Below are 20,795 nucleotides of genomic sequence, written 5' to 3'. Positions count from 1 at the left end.
GTATGACCATGCTAGGAAGAGCAGCGGCCGTGCCACAGCACCGCTCTCCCTCCCTCACCCCTTTTGCTGCTGCTTGCAGGATGTGTGCAGGGCTGCTCGGTGCCAGGCAGCTGCTCTCAGTGACATTCTCCGTCTGTATGGAGCTGAGGCAGAATCCTGCCGTGTGCCCCAATGTCCAGACGAGACAAATGTGCCCGTCCTCTAACCGTGACCCGATAAAACCTCTGCAGAAGGTACCCTCGTTCCTGCCGCCCTCTGAGCTGGCCTAATCTTGGTGGATGCTGAGCTGATGCTGTGCTTTACATGTTCATCTACATTTTCAGCAGGAGGTTTCAGAACCTGGAAGCAAGGCTATGCCATGAGAGAAGGAACAGGAGCACGGATAACATTTTGCTTTTTACGTATCTTGCTTAGAATCAGCCAACCTCCCATTTTTGGTACAGTGATCAGAGGGAGTCCCATTTTGTGTTATTATTAAACAGACACAAACCTCTCAAGGGTAAAACGAGTGAAAATGAATTTCTAAATAAAAAGGAATGCATTTTATTTAACCGTTTCTATGAGAATTCATAAGGTCATTTCAGATTCTAACAAAACACATGTTTAAGATGCAATGGCATGCTTGCTGCATGAAATGTTTAATGTAAATTCTCCTTTGCAGGATTGGAAAAAACAACAGGATGATCAAAAGAAGAGGGGTTGGGAGTTAATGAGGGGAATGAGAAGAGCACGGCCGGTTTAGTCCAGCAATATAAAGGCTGTGAAGGGATGAGATTGCTGTCTATAAATACTTTTGGCAGGGGACCCGCACAGGAGAGAGGGAAAGGCTACTTCAGGGCACTATTTGCCTGGGAAGAAAAGATGGATGTAGGCTGGTCAGAAGGAAACACAGGCTTGGAATTTAAAAAAAGGCTTCCACCTGGCAGAGAGGTTTCTATCGGGCAGGCTCCCAGGAGCAGCAGTGAGTGGCAGAATATTGACTGCCAATGCATAATCGATTTATGGAAGAAAGGAGAAAACTATTTGCAGCACCAGGCAGCCAGGTACAGTACAGGTTAGAGGGGAATTAAGCTGCCTTGGCTTACAAATGTCAGCCTGGCTGACCTTCTGTACCCGGCTGTGCTGTCAGCTCTCTTAACCAGGGCTGCGGGCATGCAGCAAGAGGCAGACTTTCACCGCATGGTGTAATGGAAAGAGAAGAAAACAAATGTCACTGATGAAAACGGGAAATAACAATTATTACTCTGAGGGCAACGGGAACTCGTAGAGTTTGTTATTACCGACAGCCAGGTATTCCTTAATCCTTGTGACTTTAAGTCTGGATTAATGCAGCGAGGTAGCACAACCTCCTGCAGCAGCTGCATGCGTGTCCTTGTGAGTCTGTGTCCCTTTCTTCTCAACGCTGGATTTGATTACCAGGTGACTAAAGATGTGAGAGCTTTGCAAAATTAAAACGGTTAGCTCTAATTTTAGCAAACGTCTTTAATGTCGATGCTGAAAGATAAATGGCCCTCTCTCCGCTGTGTGTAGGATAATTGCCAGCTCATGATCTGGTCTCATTCAGAAAGATCCGTATCTGCAGCTGAAAAAAATAAAAGGTACTTGTGGTTCTCTGGGCAATATTGCTTTGGTGACGGAGTGACGGTTTTCTGAGAATTTTGACTGTTAGATACGTGGCACATTGGACCAGCCATTGCCTTTGGGAAGAAATAATCACCTCACAGCGTCGTTTGGGAACCAAGCTCCTGGGATAACTGACTGAAATGCGATTTTAAAAGGGATAACTGACTGAAATGTGATTTTAAAACAGGTAACTGACTGAAATGTGATTTTAAAACAGGTAACTGACTGAAATGTGATTTTAAAAGGGATAATTGACCGGAATGTGATTTATACACGTGAACCTGTGGGTAGCACCACCTTTGCCCCAAATCTCTGGGGCTGCCACTGCAGCTTTTTGTCAGGATCCCCAACCACCGCACCTCAGGGCTAGGCGGGGGTCCCCCTGCGATCCCTGTGAGCCCCTCGCTCTAACGCCCAGCCCGCTTCGATCCCCTCAGCGCGCACCCTCCCGCCCCGCGCGCGGCCCAACGGCCGTAACGGCCCCAACGGCCGCCCCGCCCCCAGGCCCGGGCTGCGGGCGCGAAGCCTTTCCCCGAGGCCAGGCAGCGGGGGCGGGGCCGGGCCGGCCAATCAGAGGCCGGCATCCAGCAGCGGGGGCGGGGCTAACGCCTTGAGTGGCAGCCGGCGGGGTAAACAAGCGGCCGCGCTCCCCGGCGGGAGGAGAGAGAGGAGGGGAGGCAAAAAAGGGGATGCGGCGCGGGGCACGCTGGGACTTGTAGTCCCGCCGCGCTGAAATCCCGCCCGCAGCCTCCGGGGCCGCCACCCGCCGCCGCACTACGACTCCCGGCACCCCCCAGCGCCGCGCCGCCGGGAGCCGACTTGAAGCGGGCGGGCGGCGGCGGCGCGCGCCCCCTCCCCCCCCTCCCCCCCCCCCGCCCGCCTGCCTCAGAGCCCCGCAAACCAAAACAAAAACAAAAACAAACCCGAAAACGCCCCCCCCCCCCCGCCCCAAAACCTCCCCTCACGCCCCTCACCCCTCACCTCATGGCGGCGGCCGGAGGGGGCTCCGCCGGCCGGGGGTGCTGATCCGGCCTCTTCCCCCCCCCCCTCCCCCCTTCACCCCCTATGGGCGAGACATGGACTACGAGTTCAAGTCGAAGCTGGCGGCCGAGCGGGAGCGGGTGGAGGACCTCTTCGAGTACGAGGGCTGCAAAGTGGGCAGGGGCACCTACGGGCACGTCTACAAGGCCCGCCGCAAGGACGGGTAAGGCCGACGGCTTCCCTCATCACCCCCCCACCCCCCTTCCCCTCCTCCTCCTCCTCCTCCTCCTCTTCCTCCTTCTCCTCCTGTGGGGTTCAAGGAGCGGTGTTGAGGCCTGAGGAAGGCCCCCCCCGTGCAGGTGCAGGGGCTGGCGGTGACCCCGCTGCTCCCCAGCAGCCGCCCAGCGCTCCCCGTGCGTTGTGGTGGCACAGGCCGGGGCTGCAGGAGCGTGCCAGGCTGCTGGGTGAAGACTTACAAAATATACCTGCAGGTCTCACACCGTACCCGTCAGGCAGGAGGCTGAAGAGCCCTCCACTCTAGGCAAGCGAAACTTCGAAAGAAAAAACCCCTCGTTACGAAAAACCCACCCTTTTCTTTCCTTTTTACCAAGTTCTGGCATGCTGCCTTAACTTCATAGAAAAACCCAGATATCCTTCTTTTTTTTCCTTCTTTTTATAGGACTAAATCACATTCATGCATGTCTCAACTCTAAGCTCTCAGCCCAGAAGACGCAGTATCAAAGAGAGCAGTAGCTGAAAGTTAGCGTGCGCCAGCGCAGGTGGAGGACTGAATGCTGAGAAAGGAGCTCTGGTTCTGACTGAGTCTGGCTCTGCAGCCTAAAAAAAAAATAAATAATTACACCTAACGAACTTTAAAAAGAAACTTTAAAGCCTTTCTGGGTATTACAGGTGCCCCCAAGCTTTCCTAATATCGGTGGGTTTACTCCTCCTGGTTTTATAATTTTAAGTTATTTATTCACATGTGAATATATGACATACAGAAAAGTTATATGAGAGGAAGCTGTGGTAAAAATACCCAGAATGCTGATAAAATATTTGCTCCTGCTCTCTGATGCACTAATCCTGAAATTACTGTTGTAAGAAAAACATAAAAGAGTTGGAACTTTGAGTCTGCTCTTTCTATGACCAAAAAAAAAAAAAAAAAAAGTTTGATGTCTGTCTATAACTTACCTGCTTCATTCCCTTCAGTAGTTGCCAGGATTGCATGGATGCTGTGAAGCACCATGAAGAACGTGTCTGCAAAATCCCTAAATAATAGTATTGGAAATACAAATGGGTAATAAACCAAAAGTAAACATGGCAAAAAGATAAATTATCTCCAGCTCTGACTGATTAGCAAAGAGAGACCTTGAGCTGTAAGCAGGCCTGCTGGTAAAAGGAAGTGAAAAGTTTCAGTAGGCAGTCAACTCGATTGAAATGCTATATAATGTGGCACAAATGCAACCGTACTTTGTAGTCAGAGGTTTTACTTCGTGAAGCATGGAAACTGGGTTATTATCCCCTTTTTTACAACATCAGTAAGCTCACATTCAATTGCTTTTGTTTGACATTTGGACCTAGGGTGAGAAGGAGATGTGACATTAGGAAAATGTAGAGAACAACCTAAGTCATTAAGATGAGATTATTTCTTTACAAAATAAAACTACCTATCGCATCTCTTTGCAGCAGAACATATTTACCATTAGTTCTTAAATTTAAGGGTTTCTTGATGACAGAGGGAAACTTTTTCCAGTGCTAGCAACAACAGAAACCCAGCAGTGATGCATATGTATAGCATGCTGATCACTGGGGGGTTTTGAGGCACATGTAAAGGGATTCTTCTTTGCTTGATCACAGAGAGGCTGTTTCAGTATTTCAAGCTGGCGAAGCATTCTTGTATCAACTGAAAAGATTCTGGCTCCTTGCTTCTCATAGTCAATTTGCAGTCTCGGGGGGCTGAGAGCAGTAAGAACCTTGTAGCTCTGCAGAAATTCCACGGAGAGCCTGTCACTTCATGTTTCAAAAACTTGGCGTATAAACTTTACGAAATAGTAAAATGTGTTTATACGGAGCTTGGCAAGCTGTTGGATAAAGTGCTTGCTTAGAAAAAAAGTGGTTGCGTTGCTTAGATCTCAGTGAATGGCCTGGGCATAAAAGCAGTTTTTAAACAAAGTGGCAACGTAGTTTGGCTTTTTCAGCCTAGAATGCAGTATCATTGGGCGTGTTTCCAGTGAGCCGATTGATTTCTGTGAAAGTTTAAAAGACTGTGTTCAAACCTGACTGCCTTTAAAAAAAATAACGTTGGTCCGATGTTTGCATGTACTGAATGAGCGTATTTTTTAAAGATGTTGAGCACCTGCAGCTTCCATTTGCTTCAGAAGTGTTTGCGTGGTCTGACGAGGTCTGGAGTGTTACCTTTGTTTTGTGTTTAGCTAAATGAGGCACTTGGGTTTGCAGAACTTCCAGTGATATCTTTGTAGCCCAGTAGGGCTAGAAAACAGGGCTCTGTATAAGCTGTCCCATGGTTTGCTTCACTGTACACTGAAGTCACTGGATGGGGGAACAGTGATGCACAGATAAACCTTGTGATGGCAATTCAGCTGCCAACGTTAAGTCTTTAGCTCTTCATGTCGCTGGAAAACCTGTTGTTGTTTTTCTGTGTGTGTTGCCTCAAATACTTCTTTGGACACTGGCTTGCATTTGTCCAGTAAAACAAAGAATGCAATTTTCCCAGTCGCGGCTAGGAAGGTGTGATTAGTTCCACGTCTCACCTCTCCTCCTTACATTCCTTGCTGGTACTTTGGTCACCGTTTAAGCCACCGTGGTGTGTTTAGTCGTTTGACTTCGTGTACCTCTAAAATACAATTACAAATGATAGATTTTTTTTTTCCTAAATAACAATGCATGTAATATTTTTAATCCTCGTGTTTCAAAACACCTTTTAAAAAGCATGTAAGTGCAGGGAATGAGAGCAGTGACCGTCCTGCCATTTAATACTTGGCAAGTGTAAATAGTGTGGCACTGCCCCGTGCTCTGCTGCAGTCATAAACTCACTCTTGATTAATACAGCGTGTCTGCTGAATGAAGAGCATTGATTTCTGTGCTGGTAGAGTAATACACTTTTTAAAATTAAGTCTGTTTGTAAGTTGTCAGGTTGTACTGTTATTAATATACTGAGGTTTCCAAGAAGAATTGGCATAAAACAGGCTCCCCCTTAACTGCCAAGTAGAGAATTCCCTCTTGGAAACTGCGGAGCAGTGACACAGATTCAGAAACATCACTGTAAATTACAGGCATAGGAGGGGGGAAATGAATACATTCACCCTTCCTCCCCCGTTTTTGAGTGTTGTAGATCTGTAACTAAAGGGGAGCCTTGTTTCTTCTGTGTGATGTTGGTGTGTAGAAGTGTGAATGTAAAGTTTGTAAGCTGATCTGAAGTGCTTACAGCATCGAAGTCTGCCCGAGGTCAGGTGAACTTCAGGGAAAGGGCATGGGAAGAGAAAGGAAGGGGAAGTCTGTAGCCAGAGCAAGTGTTTAATCTAACCTAGGAATGCCGGTTTTGGTGCCAACCAAGTAACCTTCATTTCCATTTATTTATTTATATTATGACTCTTATTTGCTTGAAGCAGAAGTGAAAAAATTTAAAAAGAGAAGAAGGGGGATGCTGCAAGGCACAGCTGCCTTGGAAAAGCAGCCTTTCTCCTGCTGCGACTCACCGTGGCTTCAGCGAACGGAGTTGGGTTGTTCAGAGGTTGCCTCTGGTCACACTTAGGGCTGAGATCACCGTGGTGGGAGAAAACCGTCAGTGCCGAACAGGCCGAGGCAGTCTGTTTATTCTGTTAAATCAATATTAGTATAGCAAGAATTTGTGTACAGTTCTCCCCCTATTGCTGTTCTTCAGCATTTAAACTGCTGAAGTAATAGAGCACAACTGTGTCAGGAAATGAATCTCGCACCGGAGCTGACTAAATGCTACAAATGAGCAGTGCTGGGGGGGGAAAAATCCCAGGGAACCCAGAGCTGGGGTACTGCAGTTACGTTCACTGTAGAGAGAGGCAGCTCCTTGATGTGCCAAGCGTTACGCTCGCCTGGATGTGAAGCTGGGGAGTTCTGTACCACTGCAAGTAAGTGCTTGTGAGATGTTTGAAAGCCCGTGATGTGCTGTTTACCTCGTTTTCAGTTTCTCTGTTTGACATTGCCGTGAACTTAAGTGAATTGAATTGTCAGCTGTGGTTGCTGTTCTTACAGGCTCCGTCACGGGAATATTGACCCAAGTCAGAAAGCGATGGCTCCTGAACGCTTCCCTTTCTCTGCAGCAACATCTCTGCCTGCGATGAGATGTGAGAAGCAGTGTTTTCCTCCTTACTTTCATCATTTTTTTTTTTACTCCTTGATGAAACTTGCTATCTTGGGGAAGATAGAAAGGGTAAAGGTGTTCATGCCTCGCTATGATCTCTCCTCGCTAAGGAAGCCTAAATACGAGGCTTACACGCAAACACCGAGAACACTTTATGGCAGCAAACACAGTTAATGTGTGTGAGAAGAAGCAGCAGAATTAAAACGAACCTGTCTAACTAGTTGTCTGCAATGCCTTCTCCCCTCAAGTAGGAAGAGCTCATTAGTATTTCATAATTGAGCCACGCTGAGAGCTGGTAGTCCAGCTATGCTGGTGGCTCTGCTTCCTGCCCAGGAGGACAGTGTGAGTGCTAATGAGTAATTTTCAGTGCTTCCCGCCTATGGGCTCCCCCATAGCGATTTTGTCCTTTCTTCTGCTGCCCTCTGAGCGCAGGGATGAGCTGTGTGGCCCGTGGCCTGCCAGAATGCAAACAGCATTCAGCTGGTGTTTCATTTTCTGCTAGGGCTTTGGGGTGGTGGTAGGAGATTGAGGAAGAAACGAGATGAGTGTGGGTGATGAGAAACAGAAGAGGTTAGGTTTGAGAGAGAAGCAGATGAAGATTTTTGCCAAGCTTGCAGAGGAGTACTCATGTATAAGGTAGCCCAGAATAAACTATGAAGGAAAATCTCTCAAGATTTAGCTTTTTTTTTTTTCTCATTTTAAAAGGAGTTTCCTGATACAGAGAGAGAGAGAGGGTTAAGAGTTGTCTAATGATGCCACATGAAAAGGCAGTGAGAGCAGAGGAGGGAGAAGAGACTGCTTTTGGCACCCCACTTGGTAAAAAGGTGCAAAGTAAGATAGAGGGGCTAAATATTGCATGTGTAATCCGAATTTCTGTGAGATGCTCTAACCAAATTTTGTTAGAGACTAAATGAGTGATGTAAGGTTTTCCTATACCTTTTGGAAATATCTCCTGAAAGAGCATCTGCCTTTCCTGTGGCCTTAATCGATCTTGTGACTTGTACAGATGCTGCCTGACCCAAATCTTTCTCTTCTCTTTTAAGGTCAAAAGTTCTATGCTGCAAAATAAGTTTATATTTACATATGCTTACTGCTGCTTGAAGTATAGTTCAGGATATCGTCCAGTCCATGTGTACGATACAGGAAAAGGATCTTTAGAAGTGATTTTCAGCTCTTACCTTTGCCTTTCAAAGATGTGTTGTTTTTTGAGCTTGTTTGCTGCTATTCAAGAACTGACACAATCTGCATTTTTTTTAATTTATTTTATTTTGCAAAGTATCAGAACTTCAAAAAAAAAAAAAAAAAAAAAGATTTATTTGTTTCAATAACAGCGTGTTTGCCTGGAGGAATGCTGAAGTTGGTCCAGGGCAACTGCTCTTGGATTAAATTGCCTAGCTCAGCATGTCGCTTTAGGAAATGAAGAACAATTTCTACTTGTATAGCAGAGACACAACCTTGACTGTTTTGGCTTGACTGATGAGTGAATGCATCTAAATAATTTAAGTTTATAAAAGACCTCCCTGCTCTGGGGACTTTGTTTATATGGATCACTTGACTATAAGATCCATGACTGACAGCTAAAAATGCTGGTTGTGAGGGTATTAGAAATAATGACTTCTGAGCTTGAGTTATCTTGATAGATTTGAGAAGAAATAAACTACAGAAAAGGAAACCTTTTAAATCAAAATTAGTTGTTATTAGCAAAGTCCTGCGATAGCCTTTAATATCTGAATATCTTTAATATCTGAATTTCTCATTAATGGTTCCTTAGGCTTTTCTGTAGGATTGCAAGGCTTTGGTTTAGCAGGGTTTTCTTAGAGGATTGCTGAAATATTAGTGTATCTGATAAGGATGAAAGGAGTGCTGTGGAGGTTGTGTAAACTGATCTTTGCAAAATGGGTGTCCTATTTTGTTCATTTTTTTTGAATTGGAAAGTAGAAGCATCTTTTCTTACCATGAGAAAGATTGGTGGAGCAGAGCTTACTGGAGCAGGTGATCTCTGAAGGACACTGCTTCGGTTTACTTACGTCTTTTTTGGGATTAGCAGTTTTTTAATGAATATTTTAGGTGTCAGGCTTTCTGATAGGCAAAGCAGCACACACGAGGAGCTATAGCTACTAGGAGTGCTGGATTTCTAACCTACAGGTATGAGATCTGATGTAAGTAAGAGCACAGGTATGAATTGTGGACAGCCGTAGCCAATATGGATTTAAACATACATTCTCATAAACTGGGCCTCGTGTGCAGTAAGGTTTTTTTGTCGATTGCCATTCCCTGCTGACTGAAGTAGAAGATGCTATTGATGACTTTATACAGTCAAGTGAAAATAAATGTTACAGGCAATTGATTGGGATGCAGAAGCAGATCTTCCAGAAAGGAAACGACATCCAGAGGTGAGGTAGGACACTGCTGTTTTGAAGTGATACATCTGGTTTCTTCGTGCATTAATTGCAGAAAGAGTTAGTCACCTCTGTGTGGCCAGAAAAGGTTTTCTGCCTCTTTTCTCCCCCTTTTCTTTCCCTGCCTTTACCGGAGTGCTTGGAGCACCCAGACTGGTAGCACTGGGACTGCTCCGACCACGAGTGCCCCTGACTCTCCCGTGGCTTTGCTATCTCCCGGTGCCCCTGTGCCTGGAGAGATGTGATGATACAAAGGCCGCTCACGCGTGCAGTTCTGGCAGCGTCGGATGAGCTGTTGGACTCCGAAGCAGATTCTTTTGGAAGAGGAGCCTCTTGTCTTCTGGTTCATGGATTCTGCAAATTCAAAGGCATTTAGAGAAAATTCTCACCAGTCTTAATGCTTCCATGGATTGCCACAGCTTCATGATAAGATTCAGCACCTTTAGGCTGTTGCCAGTTGAATGCCATTGATTCTACCTTTAGCATGAGTTCAGTGGCAGGGAGAAAATGTTGGTGTAAAACTTCATCCTTAAAGGCTACTGGAAGAGCTCAAGAGCAGCCAGTTTTCACTATGTGATCATAGAATCGTTAAGGTTGGAAAAGCCCTTCAAGATCATCTGGTCCAACCATCCCCCTACTACTATTACCCACTGAACCATGTCTGTAAGCACCTTTCCTTAAACACCTCCAGCCATGATGACCCCACCACCTCCCTGGGCAACCCATCCCAGTGCCTGACTGCTCTTTCTGAGCAGAAATGTCTCCTCATTGCCAACATAAACCACCCCTGGTGCAACTTGAGGCCATTCCTTCTGGTCCTATCGCTAGTTACCTGTGAGAAGAGGCCGACCCCCAGCTCCCCACACCTTCCTTTCAGGTAGTTGTAGAGAGCAGTAAGGTCTGCCCTGAGCTTCCTCTTCTCCAGGCTAAACACCCCCAGCTCCCTCAGCTGCTCCTCACAGGCCTTGTGCTCCAGGCCCTTCACCAGCTTCGTAGCCCTGCTCTGGGCACACTCCAGGGCCTCGATGTCCTTGTTGTACTGAGGGGCTCAAAACTGAACACAGTACTCGAGGTGCGGCCTCACCAGAGCAGAGTACAGGGGGATGATCACCTCCCTGCTCCTGCTGGCTACACTATTCCTCCTACAAGCCAGGATGCTGTTGGCCTTCTTGGCCACTTGGGCACACTGGTAGCTGCAGAGCCTTCCTACCCTCTGGCAGATTGACACTTCACCCCAACTTGGTGCCCTCTGCAAACTTACTGAGGGTGTCCTCGATTCCCTCATCCAAGTCATCAACAAAGATATTAAAGAGGATGGGCCCCAACACTGACCCCTGGGGAACACCACTCGTGACCGGTCACCAGCTGGACTTAACTCTGTTCACATTCGCTTCGTGTGGACTTCTGTGTAGCTTTAGTAAAGAGTTGAAGATTTCACGTGTTCAATCTGTTGAGCTGAAACGTCTGAGAAAAAGAAGAGCAGAAGCGGGACAGATCTCTACATGCTTTAGGGGAGGCACACTGTGTCATGAACCAGGAAAGGAAAACTAAATAAGTGCAGTTTTTAGGCTGTTGTCTAGGTCATTGAGTCAATAATTTCTTCCTGCTGTAGGTGAAACTAATGCATCATATTAATTTAGAAAAAAAAACCCTGCTGTGTTTCAAACTTGAGGTTCTTGCTGAAGAGACTTAAAACAAATGCTGGCTTCTTAGTGTTTGTCATTGCAAACTGTTTCCCACCTATCCAAGTTGCAGTATTTAACCAGATAAGCGCTACAGAGAAAGACCTGGTGTGCAGTGAGCTGAGCTGTGTATTTACAGTATGGTTTTACGCTGAGGTTTTAGGACTTTTACTGAGAAACAGATGGCTAATGTTATTGGCGTTTGTGGTTAGTCACAAGCATGCTCCTTCAAAGTGACTTTATGAAACAAAAGGCAGATTCCTTTTTGGCGTAGTCTAAAGGACCCTGTATCTGTGTCCTTGATACATAATTCCCTGATAAATAAAAGCTTGTTTTCTCCTTATTTCATTGTGTTCTTTTTTTTTTTAATTTTTTTTTCTTCTTGCTGCTGCTGCTTATTTCAAGGTAACAGATCCTCAAATATGGATCCTTAAAATCCAACAAATAATCAGGAGCCTTTCCAGAAAGGAGGTGTTTCCTAAATGTGTTCATTAGCTGTAATCGAACCTGTAAATAAGATCAGGTACAGATCAATCTGCTGCTTTAATGCAACAAATGCTGAAAGAAGTTACTTGGAGCGACGGAATACTTTTACTGCTTTGCAAGTTTAATGTGAACACTTCAAGTTTTGCGTTTATAAATATGCTGTCAAGTCTGTTTATGCCAGTCTGTTATAAAATAAACCTACTCACGTGAACTTGATGGTTCTCGGTCATTCATTGGAGCCAGTTTAGCTCTGGCAGTGGCACAAGCCCTGTAGCTGGTTGAGGTCTCTGGGTCTTCTCCAGTGGCTGTGGAGTTTCAGTGGCTGAAGTTGTGCTCCTTTTCCTTATAAGATGTTTTATTATGTAAAGGCTTAGCTATGGCTGATAAGTTTTCCAGTTGTCTGTTGTTAGAGAGATCTTGAACATCTGTCAGTGGCTGTGAAAGAGTGTCGAACTGTTGTTAACAGACAGTATCTGTCTGTTATCTACAGGTGTTGTGAAGATCATTTCTTTTTTAATACTTACTTCACATATACTTTGTGAGGTTCTGTGGAAGGACAGAGTGTAAGGGTGTCACGTTTAAAGGCAAGTACCCCAGCATCACGTTAAGAACTTGCCTTTTTCTTTAACAGGCATATCTCCTCCTGAGTTCATAGCCTGGCTTGCAGAGGAATAAATAGACAGAAGAGCAGCCATATCAATAGTGGTTTTTAAAGGTACACCCCAGGATATGCTGTAGATAACAGAACAAAATCAGGGCATAGTTCAACTTCTAATAGGATAGTGTGATAACACCGAGTGTCTATTCATAGCCTGATGCCAGTGGTACTTGTAACGTGAGCTCTTTTACATCGCTGGGATGCGTCAGATTTTCCAGCAGGCTAAGCTCTGGGAGATTGTTCTCCTGTGTGTTTCTTATAATGCATGTAATGAGAGTCTTTTTTCTTATAATGCATGTAATGATAATGAAAGTCTTTTTAATTTTTTTATTATTCTTTTTAAGGCTAATTGTTGTAAGCAGTTGCTCCATGTTCGCACAACTCTTGCAATATCTTTACTTAGCCATGTAGTTGCAGAGGAGAAGCAAACTCAACTTTGAATGGCTTTTTTTTTCCCTACCCCTCCAAGATTCATGCTATTGAGATGCTTCAGTATATTTTGGGGTGCAAACTGAGTTCTGTTTGAGTTATGTTGACTTTTTTTTTTTTTTTTTTTTTTAAGCTAGGCAAATCTTTATTGCTTGCTTCTCAACTCCAAGATTTTTGATCTGGTGTTCCAACAGTTACATGCAAAAGGCACAAATTGTTTATTTGTGCTAGTAAAAAGAGCATTTGATCAAAACAGCTCTAAACCATAGCAGACTTCTGTTTAAAAAATGTTTATTAGTATAATGATGCTAATAGTAATGAGACATTAACTCTTGTTCTGGAGGTAGAAATAGTTTCTCTAATTCTAGAGGGGGCACAATAGCATATTTTCTGTTGCAGCTCTTTTTGGTCTTGACTTCGGTTAAGTCTATGTATCATTTTCCATTTCACTGATAGCAACTTCTAAAGAAAATCCCCTAAAATGGTTTGTGATATTCTGTCTCTCACCTTAGAGCATGTGCTTGTAATTGCTGTTTTATTTTTTCATAGCCCCCTGGAAAAATGAATGCACCATTTCTTGTATTTTTGTTATTCCCAGTGCCGAATGGGATCCCTGCAGTGGCTTTGCTCCTGGAAAGCTTCGTGAGCCAAATACCACAGAGGGATTTTTCACTTTTTCCTGCAGTACTCTGCTTTGAGGCCACTGGGCTGTGTAGTGGTCCCGGTCTTTGTCCTATAAAGACACAATTATGCGTGCCACAAAAATGTGATTATTCCATTAGTGTTGCGTACAAGGGTGACTTGTTGTCTTCTGTCAGTGTTTTCTAGCTAGGTCTTGGGATGTTTATTGTGTACTTTATTTGTTTAAGGCATTGCACGCTTTATTTTCTATTTTCAATGCTCTGCTCTTAATTAAGAAAATTAGTATATGGTATAATGTTAATATCTGTATTAACTGGTGTAATAGTTACAGTTGTAGCTTAAGTGTGATTATAGGCTTCCAGGCCAGTTCTTTGATGTGGCTAATAAACTATGGATTTTGGTATGTTAAATACTTTATGAATTCAGGAGGGACCATCATTAGAAGTTTAAAAATTTGAATAATATGGATAAAACAATAGTTTGAACCATGTGCTATTTTCAGATCCTCCAGTTTTTTCCTTGGGCAAGCTGTTTCTAGTCTTCCATTGACTTGTTTCTTGTTGTATTCTAAGTCATCCGAACTGAACCCTTTTAAAGTGATTTTTTTTAAAAGCATGCGGAAAAGGAAAACTGAAAGTGTTCCCCAGGAGGTGATATCATCATATTTTTCACATTCTGCACTGAATGCTGTAATCGGACATAGAGCCAGCCGAGTACAGTTTTGTGGGGAAAGGACAGAAATTTCCTTTGCACTGTACATATGAAAATGTTAGCATTAACCTGAAGGACTTAAAGAATGGGATCTTTACTGGTGAGGGAGGAAAGCTTAAGCTGAAAGACCAAGCTGCAGCCTTACACCGGTATGGGTTTTCCTCACAGAGGGATGTTCTGAACGATTGCTGCTAGGCTTTGAGGGAGCCTTGAGCTTGGTACTGTGGAATACAGACCTGAGAGTGCACCCCACTTTTCTGCTGAGGTGGCTGTCTAATTGACCCCTCTTGGTCCAGCTTTGCCATGCACCCTTCTCCCCTGCCCGCAGGCACAAATGGGCAGAGCAGGACCTCCTGGCACGTTGGCTGGCTTCTAGGACACTGGTAGTGTGGACCCCAGGGCGGTATCTTCACACAGGGACCTTGCTTCTGCTTGGTTACCTCCATCATGGTGCCTTCTGCCTCTTCCCAGACCTGTGGAGCTCATTGCTCTGCTTTGTTTTCTAAACTGGATCCTGCTTGCTACGCTCTCGAATGAAAAATACACTGATGTAGCACCTGTCAGAGAAGAATTTAGGAAAATGAAAACTGTATTGTTCTGTAGGAGTTCTTGAAATATGTTCCGGGTTCACTGGAGCTTTTCTGTGTATTCAACATGAAGCAGAAATAATTCCCTCTGCCCACGGTGTTTCTTAAGAGCACAGGTCTCTAGGGAGTCGAACAATATACTTGCATATCACTGCGTTTTACATTATTTATGGAGCTCTTACAGCAGAGAAACAGCTAATAAAGTACCTATTTTTTCTTTGGCCATTTAAGACCGTTTTATTGAGTAAACAGAATTGTGGATTTCATCAGATTGCGTTGACCGACTCAGTGTCGAGGATTTAAATATATTCCTTTCTCAAACTATCTTGAGGTCACTCTTAAATGAGAAATATTGTTAGTTAAAGTACCAGTTGGTGGAGATCTTTTGGGAAGTGCTTTAAGCAGCCATTATGTTTGCTTAATAAGAACCTTGAGCTTTGGAAACATTTTCATATAACCTTGCTTCTCTGCCAAAACTAGTAAATGATATTGATGTACTTAAAGGAGGTTATGATTTGAAATTTTTGATAAAACGCAAACAGATGTTTTTTGAGACCTAGAATATGCTAGTTTTGGAGTTCTTTGTACTTGATGCCCATTTACTTTAGATAAGTGTTTTAATTATCCCCATTTTTACTCACTGCTCACAAAACCCAGTGTCCTAGAAGCATGCTGGTTGCTGCTTGGTGATACTGGCTTCTTATTCCACATGCTGTAATGTCTTATGGCGATATGGTGTTTTTTTTTGTTTTTTTTTGTTTTTTTATGCGTCTTTCATAATTTCTCATTTGTCTCCTAAAATCCTACGTAGAGCGGTTGGTGTTTGATGATGACAGACTTGCAGTGGTGCTAAGCCATGCTGTTAAATACAGCATGTGCCAAACAGCTTACCCGTTTTCTGCAGCGTCCTTCAGCCTGCCCAAGCCTGGGTAACTGAATTTAATGCTTGCCTTGCCGAGCTAGTTGTAGTTGTACCCGTGTGGCGGTGTGCTCTCTTCAGGAGATGTGCCGAAGGAAGGGGACATTTCACTTCTGCAGTGACCATTTTGTACTGGGACTTCAGCTGGTAAGCACAGGATCATTCCGTACCATGCAGTGTGAGCATGACTGTAGTTTAAAACCTGTGAGCAATTTTAAATATCTGGAGTTGGTTTTGGTTCTGCTGACAACACAATTTTGTCTTCATAGCTTCAGTGCATGATCTGAATAATGAAGTTAATACTTTGCACTTCATGTAAATCTGTCTGCATAGGTAGAACTGTGTATGAGAAGGGACGAGCATTTATTACTCACTTTTCAAAATTTAATGAAATCTAAATTTCTAAAAGACAAAATATGAGCTTATCACCTGTAAATGCACAGATTTCTTGGTTCTGTATCGGTGTCTTGATCCAAGTTCTTGTAAATGACATTCACAAAAATAAATGGCTGCTCTATGGGGAGCAAAGATGGAATCTGGTTTATCGTGTCAGTAGATCCTGGTGAGTCCTCCTGCATAGGAAGGAGATAAACCTGTGAAGTTATTCCTGAAAGGGTCCTTGGTGAGCAGCTCGTACGGATTATCTTTGTTAATGCAGTGTGTGGCCTAATCTTAGTAATGGTAACTTCTGAAACTCTCTTTTTTCCCCTCAGTGCAGAATCTGAAGTTACACCTTCAAAATAGCATGTTATAAAGCACTTAATTTATTTAGCATAAAGGAACAAAAGCTTCTTTTAGAAGGGGAAGGTCTAATCTTGCTATATTTGTTTGTCATATGTGTTGTTGAGGTTTGTGTCTAAGTGTCCGAATAAGCGAATATTTCTGGTGTAGTTACAAGGCATGGTGTAAGCTGCTGGCCTTTGTATTTCTCCACAGAAGATCAGTGCACAACGAGGACATGCATGTATTTCTTCCTTTTGGCAGCTCTAGCATCATTTAGGTCACCTTAAAGTAACACATTGCTTTCTTTTCAGCTGCAGAAGGGCCTTTTGTTACTCCAGGCCTATCAGTAGAGAGAGGCCTGTTGGAGCCTGTAGCCTAACGTGCTTCGTCTTGCTTGCTTTGGGAGCGCTGCTACATCAAATCCCAAGCACAATGAAACGCCCAGCTTGAAATAAAGCAGATGGTAACCCCATCACAACTGATTTTTCTCTGTTTTTAATTTGGAGGGGATACCTTTTCAAACATAGCAAGTGATTTCCAAAGACTTCAGGTAGGTGCTTGTTTGAGAGAGGAGTAACAACCGCTTTTGAACGAGGGTGGAATAACAGCGCCCAGGTTTTCCAGTTGGAACAGCTGCGGGATGACTCATCTTCAGAGGTGGATTTACTTTTTGCAAATCTTGCAATGCACCAGCTTAATTTGTAGTCTGAGCAAGACTGGAATTTTTCTTGCTGAATTTTCACGTCAAAAAATGTGGTGTGAAACTGGTCAGCTGGGAGCTAACCACAATCTTAACGACAGATATGTTTTATGGATGTAATTGCTACTGAAAATTGCTGATAAAAATGATCCTCTGTAGTTACTAACGTGTGTAGGTGGTTTTAATTTCTGGTCAGTCCCATGCCTTCCCCACATCGCTCTGCTCATCCCATCAGTTTCAGAGATGGGGTTTCTGGAGGAGGCTGGAGCTGGGCAGGACCTGGACCTGGAGGTGGAAGCAAGACAAACTGAAACCAGGGCAGCAAAATGAAATGGTGTGGGACTGGAAAAGGGGGAAACTTGAGATGCTGTAGGGAATTTGGACGGGAGACTCTGGGTTACTGAGTGGTCCAGAAGTTGTAATCGGTGGGCCCACATAAGTGCATCAGCGCTGAGGGTGATGCTGCTCATCAACACCCATTGCTTCCAGCTGAATCTTACCCAAATTTACCATGGGTATTAAAGTGATTATGTTGTGTCACAAGGGCTTTGAGGTCCTCCTCGTGTTCTTGTTCTGGTTGTCTTCCCTGACAGCCAGAAATTACTTCCAATTATGTTTATTTAAAAGGATAATGCTTTGTTCAGGCAGAGCAGTTTCACGTTCTGTGTAGGGGTCTGTAGTAGTGAGTGCTTGACAGGAGTCCTGTACTTGTGGCTGGCAAACACAGACTTGCCCAGTGAAACTCATGTTCTTTCAATGTATAATTACTTATGAAATGCTGTTATGTTTTAAATTAAAAGTCAATTGACACTGGCTCATAAAATCAAGTAAGATCCTTGTAGTTTCTAGGTACTTCCAGGGGAGTCCTCCAGGCATGGGATGCGACAGACAGTATTTGAAAATGTCAAGAAAATACCAAAATATCCTATAGGATTCAAAAATTTCAGGAAAAATGTCCATCAAAATACCCTATGGATGTGTTTGCCATTAACAATATGGTTTAGAGAGAAGTGGAAATAGGTTAACAAAGTTTATTTACGCAGGAGTTTTTGTTTGTATTTTTTGAAGTCTCTTAAAAAGGAAACCTGCTTTTAATATCTAAGTGTAATTTATACATAAAAACAGATTAGCTTTTCAGCTTCTTGATCTAGACAAAATCAAAATAAATCATTGTACTTGTATTGATTGGTGCAACATAAATCAGAGCTAAAAATATTCCCCTCTCTCTTTCTTTCTCTCTTTTTTTCGTACAGAAAAGATGAAAAGGAGTATGCACTGAAGCAAATTGAAGGTACAGGGATATCCATGTCGGCCTGTAGAGAGATTGCAGTAAGTGTGCTTAAATGAAAGTATTTTTACTGACATTATTATTCAACAGATATTTTCTTTTATCTACACCAGATAACAGAAAGGTTATGTAAATGTTTTCCTTGAAGTATGCAAGCATGAAAGTTATTCAAACATGCGCTTTTCATAAAATGCTTTGTACATATTACAGTTTTTTTTCTTGGGTGTGGAAAGAGGTGTTCTTGCTAGGTTAATGGTAACGCCTCTTTCTGGTATTGTTGTGTTTTATATGCTTTTATGTGTTGAGAGGGAAATAAATGAGAGTCTTTTAATGAAGATTTATTTTAAAACTGGATGTTTTTAAAATAACTTGAAGGAAAAAGGTTCTGAAAGGTTACAACTGCCATTACCAGTCAGCTTGCTAACAGTGTGTTTTATTTCAGACTAATGGTAGCTTACTGTTGTTTGGTACCTTATGACAGTTTGTTCCCCTCATTCTTTATGTGCTTTACTAAGTACAGAGAACTTTCATAGCAAAATAAAATAAAAAAAAAAAAACCTTTAATTGTATTTTTATTGCATGTATCTTAAGAGGAAAAAATGGATTCACTTTTGCACATAGTAGCGTCCATGCATGTGTGTGTGTATATATTTAAGTCCTTCCGAGGTGGTAAGAATCAGGTGTTCTTATATGAAGAGAGAATTTAAATCTATTTAAATCTTTAAATGCTTATTCTATAACTATAACAAAGTATAAAACTTTGATTCTTGTCAAAGTGCTGAGTCACTTAGTAAAATTTTGCAATGCAAGAATTCCTTGCATTGCAAAAGAAGTGCATTTTCTTGATTAAATATTTACCTTGTTTGAATGGTGTCAGTATGCTGAGGGCTGTTGAAATGTAACACAGGATTTGTGCCCAAAGCCTTTTATGATCTAGTAGTGTTGCACAGAAATACAGCATTCATCGTGAGGCGCTAGGAACTCGTGATGTTCATGAACTGAACAGAACGCTGTGTTGTGTTCAGTGTAGTGCTGTATCAAGAGACTGGGCAGATAATAGTGCTATCTTTTCAAAGGGCTTGTCTCTAGAAGGTCAAGGTCACTCCTAGATTTGAGAGGTGGCTCCGTTGCTGTCCATTAGTTTACACAGAGTCTATTCAGTCACCTTTTTGGTAATATTTCTCCCTTTGGAGGGAACAAGAAGTCCTTTAACATTAAGACTAGGTCATATTCTTTTTATTTTACAGTCTGTTTTGACAGCAGTGGAGTGTTATTCAGTTTCTTTGTCTCCATAGTGGTATAATTTAAAACAGACAAAAAACTAAATCACAGAATGGTTTGGGTTGGAAAGGACCGTAAAGATCAACTAATTGCAACCTCCTGCCATGGGCAGGGAAACCTCCCACTAGGCAGGTTGCTCAGAGCCACATCCAGCCTGGTCTCAAGACAAGAATCAATGTGTGGAATATAGCCCAAAGGAGACCTTTCTGTTGCCATGATAGCACTGTGGTATGGAGCTGCTTCTGTCATACTTGGAGGCAACATCGCGAGGAAATAGTGTCAAATTATTTTGTCCTCTAACCGTACATCAGCATTTCATTCTTGATTATTTATTTAATTTTAAAAAATTGGTTGAGCTTTGTACAAAAAGCTCAATAAAACATGGGAAATACCATAAATTGTTTAAATCCCCTGAATGGTTCCTCCTTTAATTTTTCCATGGATTCTGTTTTACTCTTCTCCAAACTTCAGAGTAAAACTATAACTTGAGATAATGTAGCAAATCACTGCTTGCCTCAGTGAATTTTCAGGCTAGTCAAATATTAGAAATATGTAAAGGGTAAAGGTGAAATAGTTGAAAAAGAACCACAATCTGATTTCTTTTCCTTACAAAAACAAGCAGGATCAAGTGTATTTTCCACAAAGAGAAGCAGACTTATAATTAATGCATTAATAGTTAATCTCGTGTTTAAAAGCATAAGCAGGTAACAAAACAGGTAGTGTTTACTGATTAAATAATGATTATAAGCCAGAAAGAGGCCACGTTTAAAATACTGTGGGTAGTTCTTTTGATGTCTAACTTAACAAGCCCCCCCAATTGTCACATGGAAGAAACATCCGTGTACTTGGTTCTTGTGTGTGCTCAGAATATTTCAGTAGTCCTACAACCTGTAGACATAGCCAATGTGCTCGAGAAATGAATTGCCGAACTGAAAGGCATTCAGAGTTGTGGTCCAAGACTGGTTTGTGTGTAGTCTTGCCTACACACTCACAGTAAGATCTACTGGATATCTTTCCCTAAGATAAAAGGCAGTCTACTCATCTCTTCTGGCATTACAGATCGAATTGGGCTGGCTTTGCTTAGCACTTTGGAAAACATCAAGCCTCTTTGCCGTTATTACGATGGGTTTTTCACGGAAGAAGGCGTATGTCAGTGATAACATCAGAAAGGCAGTGGTTCCCGGGGCGAGTGATGATTGCTTTCTTTCGACTGTGGGGTGATACCTGCCGAAGCAGGAATCCGTATTGCAGCCAATTCTGTTGTGCCAGAATGTGCAAATGGTAGAGGACAGTCCTATACGGTAAAGAATTGTATCTTAAGAAAACAAC

General features: G+C 43.0%; 1 protein-coding gene across 1 annotated transcript in view; it reads left to right on the top strand.

Moving 5' to 3' along the window:
• The first annotated feature begins 2,654 nt into the window (after nucleotides 1-2,654).
• CDK19 (cyclin dependent kinase 19) overlaps nucleotides 2,655-20,795 on the top strand; it is a 112,094-nt gene continuing 93,953 nt past the window's right edge. The window contains exons 1-2 of the mRNA XM_084285399.1: nucleotides 2,655-2,827; nucleotides 18,151-18,226. Of these exons, the coding sequence (XP_084141525.1) occupies nucleotides 2,700-2,827; nucleotides 18,151-18,226 (204 nt within the window). The 5' untranslated portion in view covers nucleotides 2,655-2,699. The remainder of the gene's footprint in view (nucleotides 2,828-18,150; nucleotides 18,227-20,795) is intronic.

Source organism: Netta rufina (genome assembly GCF_964035555.1).
Source record: "Netta rufina genome assembly, chromosome: 3".
Classification (NCBI taxonomy): domain Eukaryota; kingdom Metazoa; phylum Chordata; class Aves; order Anseriformes; family Anatidae; genus Netta; species Netta rufina.
The sequence above is the reverse complement of the archived record's forward strand: the minus strand, read 5'-3'. Positions and strand labels throughout refer to the sequence as shown.